Source organism: Eschrichtius robustus, chromosome 2, assembly GCF_028021215.1.
Source record: "Eschrichtius robustus isolate mEscRob2 chromosome 2, mEscRob2.pri, whole genome shotgun sequence".
Lineage (NCBI taxonomy): Eukaryota > Metazoa > Chordata > Mammalia > Artiodactyla > Eschrichtiidae > Eschrichtius > Eschrichtius robustus.
This window is the reverse complement of record NC_090825.1, coordinates 125,348,749-125,370,301: the sequence shown is the minus strand read 5'-3', so window position 1 is coordinate 125,370,301 and position 21,553 is coordinate 125,348,749. Positions and strand designations below refer to the sequence as shown.

The window sequence follows — 21,553 nt, the reverse complement described above, 5'->3', positions numbered from 1 at the left end:
TCTCTGGTGTGAGTATTAGGGAACTCGATCCAAATACCATTTATAATTCCCTTTTCACTGTCTGTCTTCTCCATTAGACCGTAAGAAACTAAAACAACAGTGACCAACCATGTCTACCTCAGTCATGGCTGTATCCCTGGTAGTTAGCACAGGCTCTGGCGTATAGAAGTGTTCAGACATCTTTTGAATGAATGAATGAGCAAATTAGTCACACATTGCTTAGAAAGCTAAGTAAACCAGATAAGCTTACACTCTGAGGAGAAGAGATGGCCAACAGGAGCTTTCCTTGTGGTTGGATTTGTCATCCACTCCAAGCTTTCCCAGATCCATTAAATACAGTTCACCTGTGCTGAAGGCAACTCTGTTGGAAGATGTGTGTGTAAAACAAGAACACCTAATTGCTCTGACTAAAATAATTTCAACCCAACACAAGCCATTTTCAAGAATTTGAAATAGTTCCTGGAGCCTGCAATTTTTATCGAGGTGTGGAACTTGGCCCTTAAAAGAAGGCTGGGCTGTGGCCCAATGTGTGTGGGATTGGGGCAGCAAATCCCACTGGGTCTTCCCACAGGAACATCCTAATCTAAGAGGAATTGGGCAGAGTGAACAAGGACAGCCTCAGTGGAGCCCTAAGTTGCCAGCAGGGCATGTATGGGAAGCAGGACATGTGATTCCATAGCTCTGACTTGGTGAAAGTGCATCTGGTGACTGGCATGAGGAACCCAGAAGGCTTGGAGCTTCTCCTCTAAGCCATAGTTGATAGAGCTGGGCCCTGCCTACTCCGAGTTTGAGCTCACACAAGCTCGGGGCTTGTCAGTATTGAAAGCATCCTGGGGACTGTCCCTGGAGCTGGCAGTCACTTATCTGCTGCTTGGCAGCTGTGGCTTCTGTGCTGGGGAGTGTTAACCCTAAAATTTTAAGTTAAAATGCAGCAGAAAGCAGGAAAATACAGTGAGAAGAGCCCTGGGTCCTAGGAGGGTAGCAGAGTGTGAAAAAACTTCTTTTTTTTTTTTTTTCTGCATGTGAGTATGAAGACCTAAGTTTAAGTCCCAGCCCTGCCATGTCTTAGTGCCATGCCCTTAAGCAGGTTTTGAACCTCAATCTTTTTATCTGTGAAATGCAAACAACCATGCTGACCTCAGAGTTGTGAGGATTAGAGAAGATGGCATATAAAAAAGCCCTTTGTAAACTGCTAAGTGCTGGATCAGTGTGAGGGATTGCTACAACAGTAGCCCCATGAGCATAGTGCTGTGGCCTTCAGTCCTTGACGCATCTGGTACTTTGCTGCTGTGATAGCATAAAAGAACCACCCAACTGAAAGAAAAGAAGGATGTTCCTTACACAGCCTGAAGCAAAATAAAAAGAGGTTCAAATTACATTATATAATTCCTTTTAATTATGGAGGAAAACATTTTGCAAGCACGTATTTGAAAACATAAAATCTCAGTGGGTAGGAGTCTTTAGAATATATAAAAAAAAAATCACTTGGGAACATCCTTAAGACCCTAAGATGCAAGGCTCTAGGTGAGCCTTTAATTCTGCATGAATGTTTCTGTTGATCTCCCTGGAGCCTGTCACTGCCTCTGGTCAAGGCCTTTGCTGCCTTTGCTGGTAAACAGAAGCAAAATGTACACAAGTGCAGTTCTAGTTCATTGGAGGGAAAATAATGCAGGGTATTGTGGCTGATAATTACTTGCTACTTCCTCTGCTGTGAGATGGTACACCCACTGGAGGAAAATTTGTATGTGTAAATATGTATGTACATGTGTTTTCTGTGCCAGGGCAGTAAGGGACACCTTGTCAGACATCTTGCCTTGAAAAGGCTTTCTTGCCCGGCTTTCTCTTTTTCTTCCTCCAGTGTCACGTTTCACACAGTGGTTAGTTATGGAGCACATTGCTTCGAGTCCCATCGCGATCCCCATCAGGACCCACAGACCTCTGATTGTGGATCCTTATGTTAATATCTTGGTAGAGCTGACTGTGCAAAGATTACTTCAGGCCTGGAGCTGGGCAGAGGCTCTGCTTATACAATTCTGGGGGGGGGGGGCACAAAGCAATCTTTATGCAACCCGACCTGCCCACCCTCCCCTCCTTGCCTGGGCCAAGAATAGTGAATGATCCTGTTTTGGAAGAAACCCCACCTTGTCACTGAGTGCTCTGAGCCAAGAGAAGGGGGAGCAGAGCTGGAGGCACAGGCATGAGGCCAAGCCACAAAGCCCAAAGCTCCAAAGTCAGAGGGTTCAGATCTGATACACCATTTGCCTTGTCCCTGCACCATGGACTGGCTTAGTTAGGCCTGATGGTACCTAGCAAGGAAGGTGTTTCCCTGCCTCCTAATGCCCACTGGATTTATATGTACCATGAATATAAACACATAAGAGTATGTTCACAGAGGCAGTGTTTGCAAGTGAATACTTATATGTAAATATGCGTTTTAGGAAAACATACACAAGTGTACATAGGAACACATATGTGTGCACTTACCTATGTGAGAATGCTTTTGTATGGACAAGCATATCTTCAGAGACAGTCTTTCAAAATATACATCTGATCTCTGCTGTAAACATATCAATGGCTTTTAAATGCTTTTAGGATAAAGAGCCGAAACCTAATGCAGCTTATAAGGCCCTTTATGTGTGGCCCTGCTACGCTCCCTCTCTCTGCACACCTTCTCTACACTGATCTTTGCTAAGTCCTTTTTATGCATGAGGTTTCCTTTCACCACAGGACCTTTATACATGCTTTTCTCCCTGAATGGCATGTTCTTCCTTTCTCTCCTTTTCTAGAAATTACCTAGTCATCCTTCAGCTCTCAGTTGAAACCTTACTTCTATGGGGGAACCTTTACAAACCTCTCAGAATTAGTCAGATTCCCTCAAAACACTCTGAATCTCTTCATAGAAATTGCCACAGTTAAAAATCTGCCTTCATTAAAAAAAAAAAAAACTTACCCCTCCCATTACACAAACTCAATAAGGGCAAAGATAAACTGTTTTTGTTCGCTCACTGATCTTCAGCACGTAACAATTCCTGCCACTTAGTAAGAACTCAACAGACATGTATTGAATCAGGGGTGTATACATTTACCTAGGAAGAAGGGCCAGCATAGGAACCTGTGTGCCTGTGTGTACTTAGGTAGCGGTGGGACCATGATTACGTGACATGGCATATTTTCTCATTTGGAGCACACGAAAGTGTGCTTAGGAATACCCATGTGTATTTATCTAAGGGAGAATGTTTAGGTTGAGTACACCTGTGTCCTGTATGTGTGAACATATTCATATGGGAGTATACACAAAAGAACATAGATGTGTCCATACATCTAAGTGAAAATGTGTGTGTGTATACTTGTGTTGATATAGGTGTAGGCATCAATGTAAAAGTCTGTGTGTGTTATGTGTGTTTATTTGGGTATGTGTGTCTATGGAGGTGTATGTATATGTATGAATCATCCTCTTCTCTGCAGCTGGGTGGGTCCTCCTTCAGATTTCTAAGTAGGAGGGTTTATGTAAATTAGGCAAATTGATTCAGATGGACTTTAGTATGATTTGACTTAGTCATAGCAGAGTGTCCAGGAGGAAGGAGCACTGGACTAAGAGTCCATCCCTGCAGCAAAATCCTTTTTTCTTCCTGTGCTGCTATTTCTTGGTCTACATGCAGAGGGTTCGGGACAATGAGACAATGATGCTGTTGTGGAGGTACAACTGTGTAGATGCCATGTTGTCACAAAACACATTTTAAATCAAGTGCCTAATTGCTCAATGCACTTTATTATCACCTTCGTCTTTCATAGTAACTTTTTATCATTTATAAATTGTATTCATCTACATTGTTTTATGTGATAACACAGGGAAATTAGGATTCTGTTTATTTGACAGAATGGTTATTTTTGTGAATGTATGCAGCTGTACAGGATCAATTTTTACAAGCCTACATTTTGTGCTCTTGAGCAGGAGGAGTGGGCAGGGGAAGACAGTGAGATCCCTAGGTCCCCAAATTGCCATCCTAGGAGCACCTGCATCACAGTCCTCTGGGGAAGTAGTGACAAAATGCAGATTGCTGGCCCCCAACCACAGTCCTGTTAGAATCTCAGGGAAGGGGGTCAGGAATGTGTATTTTCTCAGCGCAGATCATTTTTGGCCTCTGTAAGGTTTGGGACCCACTGCAGTAACAACATAATGTCAAAAGACTCACTACCTAAACCAACACCACAATTTTATAGAAAGAAATTTCTAAGGCTGCCCACCTCAGGCCCTCGAGATTGACCCTTGGTTCTCTTAGGTTGAGGAGGCTAGGTGAGCATCTGGATTTATAGAAAGACACTGTGGGAACTGAAAAAAGAAAGGAAGTCTGACAGGCTTATTGTTGCAATACATATTGTGAGAACTGTGAATCTCTCTCAAACAAAACAATAAAAACCCAGCAGATTGTCAGGGTTGACTGTAGTATTTAGAGACATCTACTAGAATTTTTATAAAGAGAAACACTGGGCAGTAGCATAGAGACAGAATTGTCTAAAAATGAAGGAATCTCCCCAACAGCAGTTGTGGCTTCTGGGCACAAGGCCTGGGGCTGCAACGCCAATATGGTGTGGTAGAAAAGAAAGAAAGCAGGGATTACCTAGGACTCCAATTCTGCTTTGTCATGGGTGTTGCCATTATGATTTCAAAAACTGTTTTCTCTTCCTGGAGAAATGAATACATGCAGAAACTCCAGTCTTTCCCTCATAGCACTAGATAAATAATAATAAAACAAGCCATGAGAGATGGTCATCTCCAGGTCCCTGTGTTACCTTGCCACTGACGTTGCCTCTTGGAATCTGGGGTTTCTTAGTACACTAAGGGCGTATGCACTCTCTCAATGCCCCTCCTACCCTGATATTCTCTACCGTGGAGACTCAGATGCAGACACAGACCTGGGCAGAGAAATGGAAAGAGCACCCCATTTCCAGCTGTCAGGAGCTTCCTGACCCTAAAGCACTGACTTGACTCAGCACAAACCCATGTGCTGTTAGCAGGCGCCTCCCTCTGCCTCCTTCCTGGCCCTGGCGGGGCAAGATCACTCAAACCGTGCCTGAATAATGGTGAAAGAGCGTGCTGCCAACTCTCAGCACAGTCTGGTTTCCTAGCTGATACTTAGCCACCGCCTACCTAGAGGGCATAGGCTTGCCCCTTAGTTCCAAGGCTCAGAAATCCATCAGACTGCCCTGAAAAGAGTCCCTGGAGAATAAAATAAAATGCACCCATTAAAAATCTCCTCTCACCATTGTCTCCCTCCCTTCTTTCTTACTTGATCCCCAACAGGAGGAAATATTGCCTATCTTAATGGTAAAGCACATGGGCTCTGGCTCAGAATACGTGGGTTTTACTGCAGTATGGTCTGTAATCTTCAGCAACTTAGTTGATCCCTTCGAGTCTCAGTTTCTTGATTTATAAGATAGGGACAAACATAATAGTACCTATTTTGTAGGGTTGCTGTGAGTACTAAATGAGATCATGCATGAGAATTGCCAAGTACAAGGCCTGGTTCATGGTAAGTACACTGTGTTTATTAGCCATCATGATCACAACAGGTGCTCTATGGAATGGAAACCTGCTGCTGCACTTTTCAAATGGTAGGTATTGGTCACTATAAAACTTGATTAGACTTATTTTAACACAAGTCAACAGGCTGGGTCAGAGGCACTTAACAATGCAGAAAGAACCCTGCCCTGGAAGTTTGGTGGTTAGTTTCTCATGCTCTGAAAGCAGATCAGAGCCCGTGAATTGAGCTTTCAAAGAGACAAGTACCGCATAGAAACATCTTTTTCAACCACCAGTAACAGGAGAGGGAGCATTCTGTTTAATTTACAAAATTTATCTCTGTAACCTTGTTCCTCAAAATGTGGTCCTTGGAAAAATCCATGGGAGCATGCTAAAATGCAGATTCTTAGGTCCCAGCTCAGATTTCCCAATCCAGATGCTCTGGAAATGATGACTCTTTTGTACTCCTAAAGTCTAAAACTGCTAAATACTCTTTGCCAGGCTAGTAGCAATTACGATATCTGGATCATATTATATATAAAACATATTCAAGGAGGCATTTGTTAAAGTGTTATCAGTGGGTACAAAATTGTATGAATAATAATCATGTATGAATACTCTAATTCCGTTTTTATTTAAAAATATATTTCTACCCATAGCCATGCTTAGGACAAAGGCTGAAAGCATATACATCACATTTAACAATGGCTGTCTCTAGGTGGTAATGTTATACGTGATTTATCTCATTTTGTGCTTTCGTATATTTTAAAATGTTTTACAATGAGTTCTATTACCTTTTTAACAAGATAAAAATGTGCTTTTAAAATAAGAGCCATCCAGCCAAATGTGCAGCACTGAAGACTTCCTGAAATCTTACAGAGTTTTGGAGAAAGAAGGAAATGCAGGACTTACATAAACCAAACCATCTCTGCTCAGAGATGATGAAACAGGTCTAGAGAAGGGAAGTGACCTGCCTGAGGTTGCCCAGTGATTAGGGGTAGGCTATACAGTTCCCAAGTCTTCAGGACCTTAGGCCAGAGGGCTTTGAAGTGCTCCCTGTGCTGGCCAGGGACCTGCCTCCCTTCCTTCCCGTCCTGTGAGGGTGACGGAAAGACCACAGGAAGTGCAATGATTCTGAGTGTGGAGAAGGATGTAATAGACTCTGCAGAGAGGACTTTGCAGCTCTCATTATTTTCTCTCTGGGAGTTAGTAGGTCATTTGCAAAAGGCATGGGAAGAGCAGCTGATGAAAAGGTCTGATAGTTTGGAAAACTGCTTAACCTTATTGCTCTATTTCTGGATTTCCCCCCATGGCCAAGGACTGTTGAGATCCTGATTTCCCCCAGAGGTTTCCTGGTTAGGAATGCAGTGAAACCTCTGAAATCCAGAGGAATTGGGGAGAAGGCCAGCTGGAATTAGGGAATGGTCTGAATACTTTTTAAGAACATTTAGGTCTGTTGTTTTCAAGGACATAGAATCACAGATTTGGAAGGAGGTTAGTCCAGGCCCTGCTCAGTGTAGGAACCCCCTGTGCTTCATCCCACACAGAGTTTTATTTGGACGTCTCTTGAATGCTTCAAATGACAGGAGACTCACTACTCTGATAGAGAACCTGTTTCACTCTCAGAAAATTTTTCCTTCCCCTGAGCTGGAATCTATCTTCCTGTAATGTTCTACTTGCCTTCTGGTATTCATCTAAAACAGATATGCTCCTTTTTCCCAGATGGTCCTTAAATATTTGAAGGCAGTTATCATGTACCAAATAGTCCTTCACAGCATTCTCTTCTGCAAGCTGACCACCCCCAGTACCTTAAACCATTATTTATATGACAAATGTCATCAACTCTAATTAGAAACAAACTGCTGTCTCTAATTAGCCTCTTAATTAACAGCTATATAAATTCAGAGCTAAGCAGAGCTTAGAGACCACCTGCACTAGTCTCATTATTCTACAGATGAGCAAACTGAGGTCCACTGAGAAAGCAGGAAAACTGCCTTACCCAACTAGAGAGAGAGACAGACAGAGGGAGAGGAGAGGCAGAGTTGAGACCTGAAATCTAGTTGCATGAATCCCAGTCCAGGCCTCTTTTCGCCTCACCGGGCCTCGTATTATTCGTGAGACGCAAGAATTTCTCAAGTTCTTGAAAGTGGCTGGGAAGTTTGTTCTCTTAGGTATTTCAAAAATTCCTCCTTAAAATTATATTTGCACTGTCTGTGAAGTAGGGATTAGCATAGGGCTGAATTTAGTGGAGGTTATACTGTCAATGGAAAGCATCCTACAAAGTGTATTAACTCTCATTGCTCTCTGCTGTCAGAAGTTCATCTCCATTGCCCTAGAATTCTAGCTCAAAACGGCCAGCACATGTATAGGGCCACCTAGGCCTGCCAAATTTTCCATAAGGTCCAGATACCTGCTCAGTGTAGGAGACCTTCCCAACTCTGGAACCAGAAAATGAATTTGCCAGGACGTGAAGCAGGCTGTGTTTCTGCTTTACCCTGTGCTTGTTTTAAAGTTTCATATCCTCTTTTCAGTCTGGCCTGATTCTCTGATGAAAAGACAAAGCAAAGACTCAGAGAAGCAAGCTAGGCACTTCAGTGATTGGTTTCCTGTCCCAGTCCACAGCAAACTCTGCAGTCACATGCTTCCAGGGGAACATTCCTCCCTGCCCCAATCCACAGCAGTCTCCCTCTTCTCTCAACAAGGTATTGCATTTCCAGTTCTTACACTTGTTCTGGCATGGATTATAAATTGCCTCATGCTGCTCCCTGGTTTCCATGTGTGCAGGAATCACTGCACCTGGGTTCCAGTCCTAACTCTGCAACTAGCTGGCTGTGTGGCTTTGGAAAGTGACAGCCTTTCTGAAACTCAGTTCCCTCATTTGTTAGCTGAGGACAGTTTTGCTACCTACCTCATAAGACTGTCAAGGTCACATAATGCCTAAAAGGTGCCTAGCACAGTCCCTAACATTTAAGATTTTAGAAAAGATATCTATGTAGTATTATTAATATTATGTTCCAGAATTCAGAGACAGAAACCTGTATTTTTCTCCTGTTGCACTCAGTAGTTGTAAATACCCCGATTGATCCTGGTCTAGTCTTCTTTTGGCAGTAGGTACATCGGAAACATTCTAAGCATCGTGTAATGACAGTTCCTATTTCCCAGCTCCCTTTTCCCAAGATTCCCTCTCCCAATAATGATCTCAGTGGGGAGGCCCACCCTGTCCTGCCACTTTGCACACCTGTCAGCTTGCATCTCAGGATAAGGTTCTCATTTGACAGACTCCGAGAACTTGCTGTCCAGGCAAAGACAACTTTATGACGATGAATCCAACACAAACCTTATGTAAGCAACCTGTCAGCAAACAGAGGGACAGGGAGACACTGACAAATGCCCACCCCCAAAAGAAACAAAGCAGAACAAAAGGAGAGAGAAAGCAAGGAGTTGAGATAGGCCTAAGATGCTCTTGCTTGTCAAAACCCTTAAAACTGATCAGTGTTCTTACATTTAAAGTATTCCCAAATGAACATGAATTAGGCTAAACTCCCTTTTAGCTGAGAGTCTATGAACTAACATTCATAGCAGAGTTCTAAACTGAAATTACATTAAAATGCATCTCTAACCAAAGGAGTGTCTATACAACATTGTTTGTTAATAATATTTATTGTCCATGGGACTTAACAAATGATGACAGAAAAGTTTCCAACTTTTTTTTCTTTTAAATAAGACTATGGGAAATTTCTACCTGGAGTGGCTTGAAATCCCTTCAGGTCATAAAGAGTTAAGGAATCTCCCAATTTCCCTAAATGCTGAGGATATCCTAGTGAACTCTTGCCGAGAAAAAGGAATAATTCTTTCTTTTGTCCCTATCGCAGATTATTTGTTTATTGCCTGCGTTTTGTATTAAGGGCCCGAAAGAACTAAAAATATCTGCTGAAATGAATTTGTTAATGTGACAACCCCAGGGAAAAGCTTCCACAATTGAGGGTGAGGGCAGAATTCAATGACAATGTGGTGGAGAGCATACACCAATTCCTGGTATGACAGCCGGGTTCCCTGGCTTTAGCCCCATCTCTGACATCCTTGGCTTCTTACCTTGGGCAGGTCATCCCCCCTCGCAGGCTTTTGGTCTCTTTGGATGTCAAATGCTTTCTATGCTTTCTCTTGCAAGTCCGAGATCCCATGAGACTATGAGGAGTGTGAAGATTAGCTGGAGAAGCTGCCTGCATCTCTGAGTGCAGGGCCCAGAGCAGGAGAAGAATGTGATAATAGGTATGAAAGCCCTTGGAGAAAAAGCAAAGTGCTAAAGGGCACACGCTCTCCAAAGCTCGATGGCACATTCTAGAAACACGGGCAGCTAACTTTCTCTTGAGAGCTCAGGGCTCACCCAGAAACACCCCATCACTGAGCTGACAGGAAGCAGAGGAGACTAATGCTTTTCTGGTTGGGGACCGTGACTGGGACAGAGGGAAGAAAGAAGTGGAGTCAGCTTCATGAGCGAGTGAAATGGCAGTGAACCCTGCAGGCTGATCCTCTCCAGGCTGCCGTTGCCAAGGAGGATGATCCACTCGGTCAAACCTGGGCCAAGCTGTGGCTCAGACACACAGGCAAAAATAGAAAGGGGGTGGGAGAAGAAATGTGTTTACTTTTGTGATTTTTCCCTTACGTGCCTCTTAACGCTATTATAATCTCTCCACAAACAGGCAGTAACTGCTCACAGTCCTCACCTTCATTGATAAACCGTCCAAAACAATTCATGTCTTACAGTCAGTATGTGGGCAGCTGGAGAATAAGCTGGGAAGGCAGCGTGATGGAGTAGAAAGAGCACTGGCCCGGGGTCTGTCACTAACTGGGTGAACCGTGAGAAATTCCTCTCTGACGCTCTGCACAATGAAGTGGTTACATTAGGCAGAATCTAAAAATCTGTTTAGATTTTTGAAGTTTATAATTGTGGTTCTCAGCCAGGGGTAATTTCATTCCTCAAGGGAAGGGTACTTGGCAATGACTGGAGACATTTTTGGTTGTCACAACTCAGGGGATGCACTGGCATCTAGTGGGTAGAGACCAGGGATGCTGCTGAACATCTGACAATGTATAGGACAGCCCTTCACAATGGAGAATTATCTGGTTAAAAATGTTAATAGTGCGAGGTTGAGAAATCTCGATTTGTACTGAAGTGACTAGAGTCACAGGGAGAGGGGAAAAAAGGGACAGCAGTTCAAAGGAGGAGGGGTCAAACCCTGTTTCTAGGTCATGAGGTATTCACCAGTTAAGTGTTTCCCAGCTTTTCTCCCTATAACCCACGACCTTTTCATTTCCCTTGGAATTACGGGGCTATGTTTGAGTAGCTTTTTCACAAGAACTTTCTTATCCTTAAAATGCCAAGCCCTGATGCAGTACAAAGATCTCTACTGTAAGACACAGCAAAGATAAAAATATAAGCAGCTACAAAACAAGTAGAACTGGAAGGTGGGCGGTGGGGGCACATGAAGGGACACAACAGATGCCCTTAACTCCGTTTCCATGAGTCAGTGTTTCTGATGTTACAACACAAGAATAATACCGGTAGGAAGAGCAAGATGAGCTGTGCTCAGGGCGGGCAGAACTGATGTGGGGGCACCAGCGTCAGGAGAGATACAGGTTTACAACAGCAGATTCAAAGGCAAATGAACGGGTTAAGCAATCAGTGCGTGTCATTCCACATTAAGTCACTGGGAAGTTATTGCAAATAGTTACCTGCGGTTTTCAGTGGGAGAGGCAGCCACACTCCAGTCAAGGGGTTTTGGAGAAACAGGTGCAATGAAGTCATGGTCAAACAATTTATTTACTGTAAACTTTAGACTTTGCTCAGGAAAACAACCAAAGCTGCCCCTCAAATCCCTGCCTACAACACCCCGTTTGAGCAAATAAGAGGGGCGGGGAGAGTCCATGTTCACAGCAAAAGGTCCGAGAGACTCGAGATCGTCCAGTCCAAGGGTGCAGGAAGGAAGGTCTCCTTCAGATACAAATTACCAGCAGCAATATATCACCCCTAATACTTGATCAATGAGGTAGATATGCAGGAAAAGTCATTAAAACATAGCAGCCCCAGATCCTCTGAAACTGAAGCCCTTCAGACATAAACTTACAAGTTCCATGCAGAGGAACTGAACTGTACAAGAAACAATCACTCAAATACGTTTTCTCTTTTTTGCAACTTAAAAAAATAAAAAATAAAAAAAAAGGCAGAAGGATATCCTTCCTCCTGCACATCTCTATACAAGTTTATTCTAAATTTATTACACTCAAGTTAAATAGTCTGTTTAGTGTTTTGTTGGGCGGGGGGGAGAAGGGGTCTTAAAAAGTAGAAAAAGCGCATTACAGCAGTGAGTCATTTGTACTACAGTTCCTCCCTTGCGAATCAGTGCTATCATTGGGCACAGTACCTTGCCGGTTCACAAAGTCTTCCGTGCCTGGGGGATCCTCACACAGCAGTTCACTGTCTTTCTCCTCCCCCAGGTGATATCCACTCTGTTCCCCTGGGTAGTCAGTTCTGCCATTGCTGTTGCTGGAGTAGCCATTCCCAGAGTCCTTCAAGGAAGACTTGCGCCGGCACAGGAGCTCCTGGAAAGCAATCCTGAAATCTGGGCTCCGGCAGTAGATAAGGGGATTGAAAGCAGAGTTGACATAGCCCACCCAGTTTAGAAGGATGTAAACTTCCTTAGGGATGAGGTTATCCTGGATCACGTGCACAATGTTGACAATGAAGAAGGGCAGCCAGCACAGGGTGAAAGTGCCCATGATAATGCCTAAAGTCTTGAGGGCTTTGTGTTCCTTCAAGCAGAACTTGGAGGCCCTGCGTTGTCCGGGCCCGCTCCGCCCATCCTGCTCCACTTGGCTGATGTTCTGGGCATGGAAGCGGCCCTCAGATTTGTCGATCTTCTGGAGCTGCCTTTTGGCTACCTGGAAGACCTTGGAGTAGACGAAGACCATGACCACCAAGGGCAAGTAGAAGGACACAATGGAGGAGGCAATGGCATAGGCTTGGTTCGTGAAGAAGTCACAGCAGGTCTCCTTGGCATAGCAGTTGATGGCTTCCTGGTGGGTGGCCCGGTACCAGTGCATCTGAATGGGCAAGAAGGAGGTAAGGCCGGACACGACCCACACCATCAAAATGACCACCCGGGCCTTATTCTTGGTCAGCAGGCACTGATACTTGAAGGGTGATGTGATGGCAAGGTAGCGATCCACGGCGATCACGCACAGGGTCTCAATGCTGGCCGTGACGCACAGCACGTCAATGGAAGTCCAAAACTCACACCAGAAGTTGCCAAAAGTCCACATTTTCATGAGGATGTGGCTGGCCCCAAAGGGCACCACCGCCAGGCCCATGACCAGGTCAGCACAGGCCAGGGAGGTGATGAAGTAGTTGGTGACCGTCTGCAGACGCTCGAACTTGGCGATGGCTGTGATGACCAGCACGTTTCCAAACACAATGGCCAGGACGATAAGCGACATGACGATGCCCATGCCCACCACCCACGCCTCGTCCCGTTCCTGTGTGACGTCTTGGTCCGGTGCGTGGCTTCCGTTGGGCGCCAGCAAAAAGACGCTGCCGTTCCCGGGCTGCCCCATGGCGCGCAAGCTGGCAGGTGAGCGCACTGGCGGCCAGCGCACCAGCCGCCCCTCAGCGAGCGAACCTCCGGCGGGGCGCTGCGGGCAGCAAGCGGGCACCTGGAAGCCTCATTCAGCGGCCGTGAGGTGGGTGTGGTGGGGGCGCGTGGTATACTCAGCTCCGGGGGTGCTCTGGGCTCGCGGTGCCCGTTAGTCCCAGCCTGCGCTCTGGAGAAGCCGCCTCGGAGTGCGCGCTGCCCGTTATGGGCACAGGGCTTTAGGGGAACTGCCCTCCCCGTGACGTTCTGGAACTTTTGACCAATAGCGTGTGCGGGAAGCCCCGAAGGGGCGAGGCCCTCCGCCCCTTCCTTCCCCTCTCCCGCCCCCTCCTGGGGGTGGCCCGGGCGGGCTCCCCCCCCCCCCCGCTGCTCTCGGCGGGCGGGCGAGCCGGCCACCACTCCCTCCCGGCTCCCTTGGCTGGCCCCGAGGGCTGAAGCTGGGGCTGGCGTGCTTACCAGCCAACCCAGGAGGTGCTGGTTCTTCCGTGTCTGCTACCTGTCTGCGCGGGGCGCCTGTGCGACCTGAGATCTCAGAGCAGAGGGCAGTAGGCGGGGCCTCCCTCCCGTTCGGAGATAGATGAGAGCGCCCACCGAGACACGCACCGGACAGGCACAGTGTACCCCGACAGACATGCACAGACTTACACGGAACCAGAGCCACAGACACTCAGATACACCCGTCCAGCGCACCGACAAGTGCGCGCGCAGGCACAGAAGCCGACCGGCACAAAGTCACCCCTGTCCAACACAGAGACAGAGACACGGCCGGGGGCAAACCAGGAGCACCCAGAAGCACAAAGACATGGGCACACACACAAAAAGAAGTAAATAAACAACATACGAACACCCACTTGGAGGCAAGCAGTGCTCCACAGCTAAGGACTTCCCATCCAGGTACTCCAAACTCCTCAGCCCTGCATCCTGGCCATCCACCCCCTCTTCCCCAACACGGGGACACGCGGCATATTCCCTTTCAAACATTTGGCAAGACCACAGGAGGTGACTTCAACAGCAGCCGATTTCCTCAGCACGCTTGCTGTCAAGTACTTTTGGTGCCCTCCTTGGGAATTTGCAGGCATTGAGACATAATTTTACACTTGGGAATTCATTCGGAGCTGGGGTATACACGTATGTGCATGGGGACGGAAAGAGAAAGTTGTATGCTTTAATTTTTAATTCTAGGGAGTGTGGCATCACTCCATTATATGTTAAAATGAAAATGCGTTGAAAATGAGATTATTTTCCTTTCAAGTTCAACTTCCTCAGTAATCCCTTTGCAACTAGAAAAATCATCTGGGTAGTTTGTTGATCTGTTGGGCTGAGCCATATGAAATTGCCACTGTTCTGTAGTTTCTGACTTTAAAAAAATGGCAATTTCATATGGCTCAGATTATTAAGAACGTGTTAACATTAAGAATGTTTTGAAACCACAGAAAGCAAAAGATAATTTCTCTTAAAAAAAGAGTCAGACCAAACCTTCAAACTAGGGTCTTTGCCATGAAATACTATCCTTTGCATCTGGCATATGACTTTACTGTTTAAAAAAAAATATTTTTCAGTATTTGATTTCACATGTATCAGTTGTGCTTTTGAAAAATGGAAAATATTTCATGCAGTGTAACCAAACATATTTTCTAGATTACATAATAACATAACTATGGCTAACATTTATGGAACATTCTGCTATCTGCTTTTCATGCATTATTCCATTTAATCCTTCCCACAGTCCCATGGTGTGTGTTGTTGGGGGGGGGGGGAGGGTGTAACTATTTTTAGCTTAATTCACAAATGGGTCTCAAAGAAGAAAATAGTTTGCCCATGGGCACAGAGCCAGGCAGTGCCAGAAGCAGGAGTTGAACCCAGTTCTGTTTGACTCTAAAATCCACCTTTTAATCCTTTCAATGTACTGTATCACCACATGCAGAAAGGAATGGAGGATGGGGAAGAAGGATCACAACTGGAATTGGTATATCAGGTTCCAAATCCCCATCTTAGAACTTTCTAGCTCACATTCCTTAGACAAATTAAAAATGTGGACTCTAATTTCCTCCATGTCTAAATGGGGAATAAAGTCACTTCTATTGATCTGAGTGAGAATCCAATGATATAATGACAAACGTAATAGTGTTTTGCACGTATAAATGCCACACAAGTATAGGTTATAAATAAAATTTATATAAATTACTTAGTAGTCTAGAATATGTTGTTAGTGTTCTCTAATAGAACACTAAGATACTTTAGGACCAAAGTAACTTGAGCATTTACACTAGAAGTATAACTCAGAAACAAAATTTAACCTACATGCCCTTTTTAACTTCCTTCACTAGCAGAAATTGTTTTTGCATGACAGATGCCTTAAAAAACAAGTATTTCCCATAAAAGCCGTGCATATTAATTAAGAATCTATTATGTTCACATAGTTTTCAAAATATACCCATCCCATATTTGTGTTTTCCAAAATTGGCTCTGGTGTGATGCATTTTAGGAAGAGGCAGTGTGTTATGCAATATTTCTTTAAATATATATCTACCCCAAACTGTGGAACTGAGCCATTTAAAGCCTCCTTCCTCTTTGTGAAGCTATGGAATAAATAAGCATATTTCTTAAATTTCTCATAACAAAAAAAGAACAAAGCCCTTTTAGGACAAACACTAATTGATCATTTAGATATACACATAAGTCACTTAAAAATTTAACTTTGATTATTTTGGTAAGCACCTTTAAAAAACCCACAAACACTAAATCTAGAAGGGAGGACTGTTTATGTCAACAAAGTTCCAGACCTTTGTCTCATCAGCCTTGCCAAACGGACAATACCTCTCCCTCAGTCTCTTCCCCTTTCTTTTTCCTGCATCACCACGGCTGATAGGAATTTCAAAATGTCTTCACGCCAAGAGTCTTTTTCCTGACCTCCCTTTTAGAATTATAGGATTAAAGAGAGTTAGAATGGGAAAGAGTTTAATAGATCATTTACTTTATTCCCCCCAGTCCTCCAATTTGCAATTGAGGAAAATGTCCAGTCAAAGGTGGCAGGGAAGATTGGGAGTCCAGGTCTGTTCCTGGCCTCACACGTTTTCACTGCCCAACATTGTGGCTTCATTTCCCAGCGGAAGAATGTGACTAGCACTGCTTACTGAGCTTGTGGTCTTAGAGAGCTAATGCTTTAGTTGAACTGGAAAGTTCTTAGTAGACTAAATTCACCTTTATCTGATATGAGAAAAAGCAGGCTCTTTTATGGTGATTGATAGTGTCTAATTACATATTTTGTCAATCCCTTAAGACACTGATTTGTCATTTCCTGCCTACCAAACAGGAAAAAAACCCCTACATTTTGATTTACCAAACAAATGTTTGAATAGGAGTAAGGCTCTGTGAGCCAGGGAACGCTCTCACATGAATATCTGGACACTTTAGGAAAATCTTATCCTGGTCTTGGCTTAGACAAGATTCCTTCCACCTTTTAAAACATTTTTTTGTTGTTGTTGTTGAGGTGTAATTGACAAATAACATTATATCGGTTTCAAATGTACAACATAATGATTCAATATTTGTATTCATTGCGAAGTGATCACCTCAATAAGTCTAGTTAACATCTGTCACCATGCATCATGGTTAACTTTTAGGATTTATTCTCTTGGCAACTTTCAAATATGCTCTACAATATTACTGACTACAGTCACTATGCTGTACATTACATCCCCGTGACTTATTTATTTTATGATTGGAAGTTTGTACCTCTTGACCCTCTTCACCTGTTTCACCCTCTCCCCATCACCACTCCCCTCTGGCAAATACCATTTTGTTTTCTGTATCTATGATTTTTGTTTTGTTTTCTTTTGTTTGTTCATTTGTATTGGTTTTTAGATTTCACATGTAAGTGAAATCATACGGCATTTGTCTTTCTCTGTCTGACTCATTTCACTTAGCATAATTTCCTTAAGGTTCATCCATGTTGTTGCCAATGGCAAGATTTCATTCTTTTTTTATGGTAGAGTGGTAGTCCATTTATGTGTGTGTATATATAGAGAGAGATTCTATCATATCATATCATATCATTTCATATCTTATCCACTCATCTATCAGTGTACACTTAGATTGCTTTCTTATCTTGGCTATAGTAAATAATGCTGCAATGAACATGGGGGTGCATATATCTTTTTGAATTAGTGTTTTTGTTTTCCTCAGATAGATACCCAGAAGTGGAATAACTGGATCATACAGTAGTTCTATTTTTAATGTTTTGAGCAACTGAACCCCCATACTGTTTTCCATAGTGGTTGCACCAATTTACATTTCCTCCAACAGTGCACGAGGGGTTCCCTTTTCTCCACATCCTTACCAACACTTGTTATGTCTTATCCTTTTGGTAATAGCTGTTCTAACAGATGTAAGGTGATATCTCATTGTGGTTTTGATTTGCATTTCCCTGATGACTAGTGATGTTGAGCATCTTTTCATGTGTCTGTTGGCCACCTGCATGCCTTCTTTGGAAAAATATCTACTCAGATTCTCTGCTTATTTTTTAAAATTGAATTATTTGTTTACTATAGGGTTTTATGAGTTCTTTATATATTTTGGATAGTAACCCCTTATCAGATATATGATTTGAAAATATTTTCTCCCATTCAGTAGGTTGTCTTTTCATTTTGTTGACTGTTTCCTCTGCTGTGCAGAAGCTTTTTAGTTTGATGTAGTCCCACTTGTTTGTTTTTGATTTTGTTGCCTCTGCTTTGGATTCAGATCCAAAAACTTTTTGCCAAGATCAATGTCAAGTAGCCTACCATCTATGTCTTCTTCTAGGAGGTTTATACAAAGTGGATACAGAGGGAGGGAATGTACCTCAACCTAATCAAGGCCATATATGACAAGCTCACAGCAAACATCATACTCCATGGTGAAAAGCTGAAAGTTTTTCCTCTAAGATTAGGAACAGGATGACAAGGATGTCCACTCTCCCCACTTTTATTCAACATAGTATTGGAAGTCTTTGCCAGAGCAATTAGGCAAGAAAAAGGAATAAAAGGTATCCAAATCAGAAGTGAAGAAGTAAAGCTGTCACTATTTGTGGATGACATGATTTTATATAGAAAACCTTAAAGATGCCACCCCAAAACTGTTAGAATAATTGAATTCAGTAAAGTGGCAGGGTATAAAATAATATACAAAAATCAATTGTGGGACTTCCCTGGTGGTGCAGTGGATGAGACTCTGTGCTCCCAATGCAGGGGGCCCAGGTTTGATCCCTGGTCCGGGAACTGGATCCCACAGTTAGATGCCGCAAGTAAGAGTTTGCATGCCACGACTAAGGAGCACGCATGCCGCAACTAAGACCCAGTGCAACCAAACAAATAAATAAATAAATATTTTTTAAAAAATCGATTGCATTTCTATATAATTAACAACAAAGTATCAGAAAGAGAAATTAAGAAAACAACCCATTCACAACTGTCAAAAAGATAAGATACCTAGGAATAATTTTAACCAAGGAGGTGAAAGATCTGTACGCTGAAAATGATGTAATTGATGAAAGAAATTCAAGAAGACACAAAGAAATAGAATAATATTCTGTGCTCATGGAGTGGAAGAATTCATATTGTTAAAATATCCATATTACCCAAAGCAATCTACAGATTCAGTGCAATCCTTATCAAAATTGTAATGGCATTTTTCACAGAAATAGAACAAACCATCCTAAAATTTGGAACCACAAAGGCCCCAAATAGCCAAAGTAGTCTTGAGAAAGAAGAATAGATCTGGAGTCATCAAGCTCCCTGATTTCAAGCTATATTACAAAGCTATAGTAATCAAAGGAGACACAAAGATTAATGGGACAGGATAGAGGACTGAGAAATAAACCTGTACATATATGGTCAATTAATTTACAACAAAGGAGGCAAGAGTATACAGTGGGGGAAAGAACAGCTTCTTCAATGAATAGTGTTGGGAAAATTGGACAGCCACATGCAAAAGAATAAAACTGGACCACCATCGTACACCATACGCAAGAATTAACTCAAAATGGAGTAAAGACTTGAATGTTTCCTAGAAGAAAACATAGGCGGTAAGCTACTTGACATCAACCTTGAAGAGTCCTTCCATCTTTACAATCCTCTAAGCAGAGAAACATCTATAGATTTTTTTCTAAATGATGGTCTCAAATGTTTGTCTTTAGTGTTATCTCTGTACAGTATCATCTCATTAAGCTTGCATTAAATGAGACTAAATGCACGCAAAGCTTAGCATGCTGCCTTGGAAAAGAGATAAATATTACTGAAATCTTATTTTTGAATCAAAATGTATATATAGAATACATGTCTTATTCAGATCATGTTGTGAAAAGACACTTTGAACATAAATAATGAGCAATTTGTTTTTAATTTGAATTTCTGTGAAAATGAATTTAAAAAGGAATGAAACTTGGTTCCTTAGAAAGAAGAATGATTCTGAAAATGACCATCATCACTGAGTTATATAGCTGGATGGGATGTTAGTGGTTTTTGAATGAAGCATCTCACAGCCTAGTCAGCTCCTTCCACAGTGCATCCACCAAAACTCTTTGACAGCCATCTCTAATGAAAGCAAGCTCACCAGTTCCTTTCATCAGTGTATATTTCTCCAACTATCCAGATATTGAACTGAAATCCATCTTCTGATAGCTTCTACCCATGGATCTTAAGTCTGCCCCCTTGAGGCCACTCAAACAAGTCTCCTCTCTCTTCCCCAAGATTGTCCTTGAGATTTTGGTAGAATCCCTTAGAGTTCTCCTGAGCCTTCTACTCTTCAGGTTAAATATTTCTGTTCCCTTGGGTCTAGAGTCTTCTTTACCATCATGGCAGGTCTCTTACTAGTCATACTTGGGTTTGTCAATGTCTAAACTTAACATCAGTACCTAGAATGATCCAAGAACAAGTCATCAAACAATCAGTTTACAATTACCTTGGCAACCATAAAGTAAGCAGAGCAACCAGCAAAGCTTTCAGAGCAATACCAGATGAATTTAATTTCCTGCTATGCTAGTGTTTTATGAGAGACATGCTGATAAATTCTCTGTGTCTCAGGGGGACTGAACAAAGAAAGATGGCATTAAATTAAAGCAGGAGGAACTTCAGATGGTCATATGAAGGACTCTTTGGCCTGAGGACAATTAATCTTCAAAAGGGGCTAAACTCTAGCAACCTTCCGTGGTTGGGGTTTTGCAAGAGGATTAAACCCTACAGAAAAATATTTGAGTGGCCATTCTTCCCAATTCTCCCAAGGATGATACAAAACTATTACCCTACTAAGAACATATAATATAATAGATGCCTTAGGGAATAAGGCTTAATTTCTCTTACTGAATCTGAGCAGAACTGCTTGGAGTCTCCTTTAGATGTGGGAATGAACAGTGTGTGATGGTAAATACAAGTCATCATCAATCTGATGCAGAGGAGAGAGCATGAATTGGGGATAAGGAGACCTAGGTTCTGGTCCCAGAACAGCTATAATGTTATCCATAACCTTAAAGAAGTCACCTTCTTTCTTCGAGCCTCGGTCTTTGTCCATAGTTGGCATCTAAGAGCCTTCCTATTCTAAACTGAACAAGCCTGTAGTGGGAAGGAAGCACATTGAGGGCCATTGAGGAGATGAGTTCCTGCTCTGAAGAGCTTGGCAAGCAAAAACTGTCAATATCCCACAGAACAACTTGGTTATGTTTGTTTGGTTTCTTTTTGGCATACTTCACCATTGTGATTCCTGCTATTCTGAGTAGCAGGTGTACTATTATTTACTGAATACTTCTTTTTGACACTGACTTCTAAAACTCAAATACATTTATTTATTTATTTACTTTTAAAAATCAGTTGTTTTTTTTTGTTTTTAAAATTTTATTTGTTTATTTTTGGCTGCATTGGGTCTTCGTTGCTGTGCCCAGGCTTTCTCTAGTTGCAGCAAGCAGGGGCTACTCTTCATTGTGGTGCATGGGCTTCTCATTGTGGTGGCTTCTCTTGTTGTGGAGCATGGGCTGTAGGCGTGTGGGCTTCAATAGTTGTAGCACGCGGGCTCAGTAGTTGTGGCTCACGGGCTCTAGAGCGCAGGCTCAGTAGTCGTGGTGCACGGGCTTAGTTGCTCCGCGGCATGTGGGAACTTCCCTGACCAGGGCTTGAACCCGTGTCCCCTGCATTGGCAGGCGGATTCTTAACCATTGCACCACCAGGGAAGCCCTCAACTATATTTATTTTTAAAGAAAATTTTGTATTACTGCCATTACCGCAGGTGGAAAACCTGTGTCATCGGCCATAAATAGAAGGTAACCATGAAAACGAAACAATGTTAATAAATTCTAGCTAGATTTTGTTGCCTGCCAAAGTTCTGAGCCTGGGGCCTGCTCTCATTTTATTGAAAAGGA

At 43.0% G+C, this 21,553-nt stretch overlaps 2 protein-coding genes across 2 annotated transcripts in view; one reads left to right on the top strand and one right to left on the bottom strand.

Annotated features, from left to right (window-relative positions):
* HTR4 (5-hydroxytryptamine receptor 4) overlaps positions 1-21,553 on the top strand; it is a 394,426-nt gene that overhangs the window by 35,280 nt on the left and 337,593 nt on the right. The window lies entirely within an intron of this gene.
* On the bottom strand, positions 11,320-13,372 carry ADRB2 (adrenoceptor beta 2). Its single transcript, XM_068536140.1, has one exon. It carries the CDS (start codon positions 13,130-13,132, stop codon positions 11,876-11,878), a length of 1,257 nt encoding a protein of 418 aa, XP_068392241.1. The 5' UTR covers positions 13,133-13,372; the 3' UTR covers positions 11,320-11,875.

Bases quoted from the DNA above. Each gene is read 5' to 3' on its own strand.
- ADRB2 (XM_068536140.1), bottom strand. From the start codon at position 13,132: ATGGGGCAGCCCGGGAACGGCAGCGTCTTTTTGCTGGCGCCCAACGGA.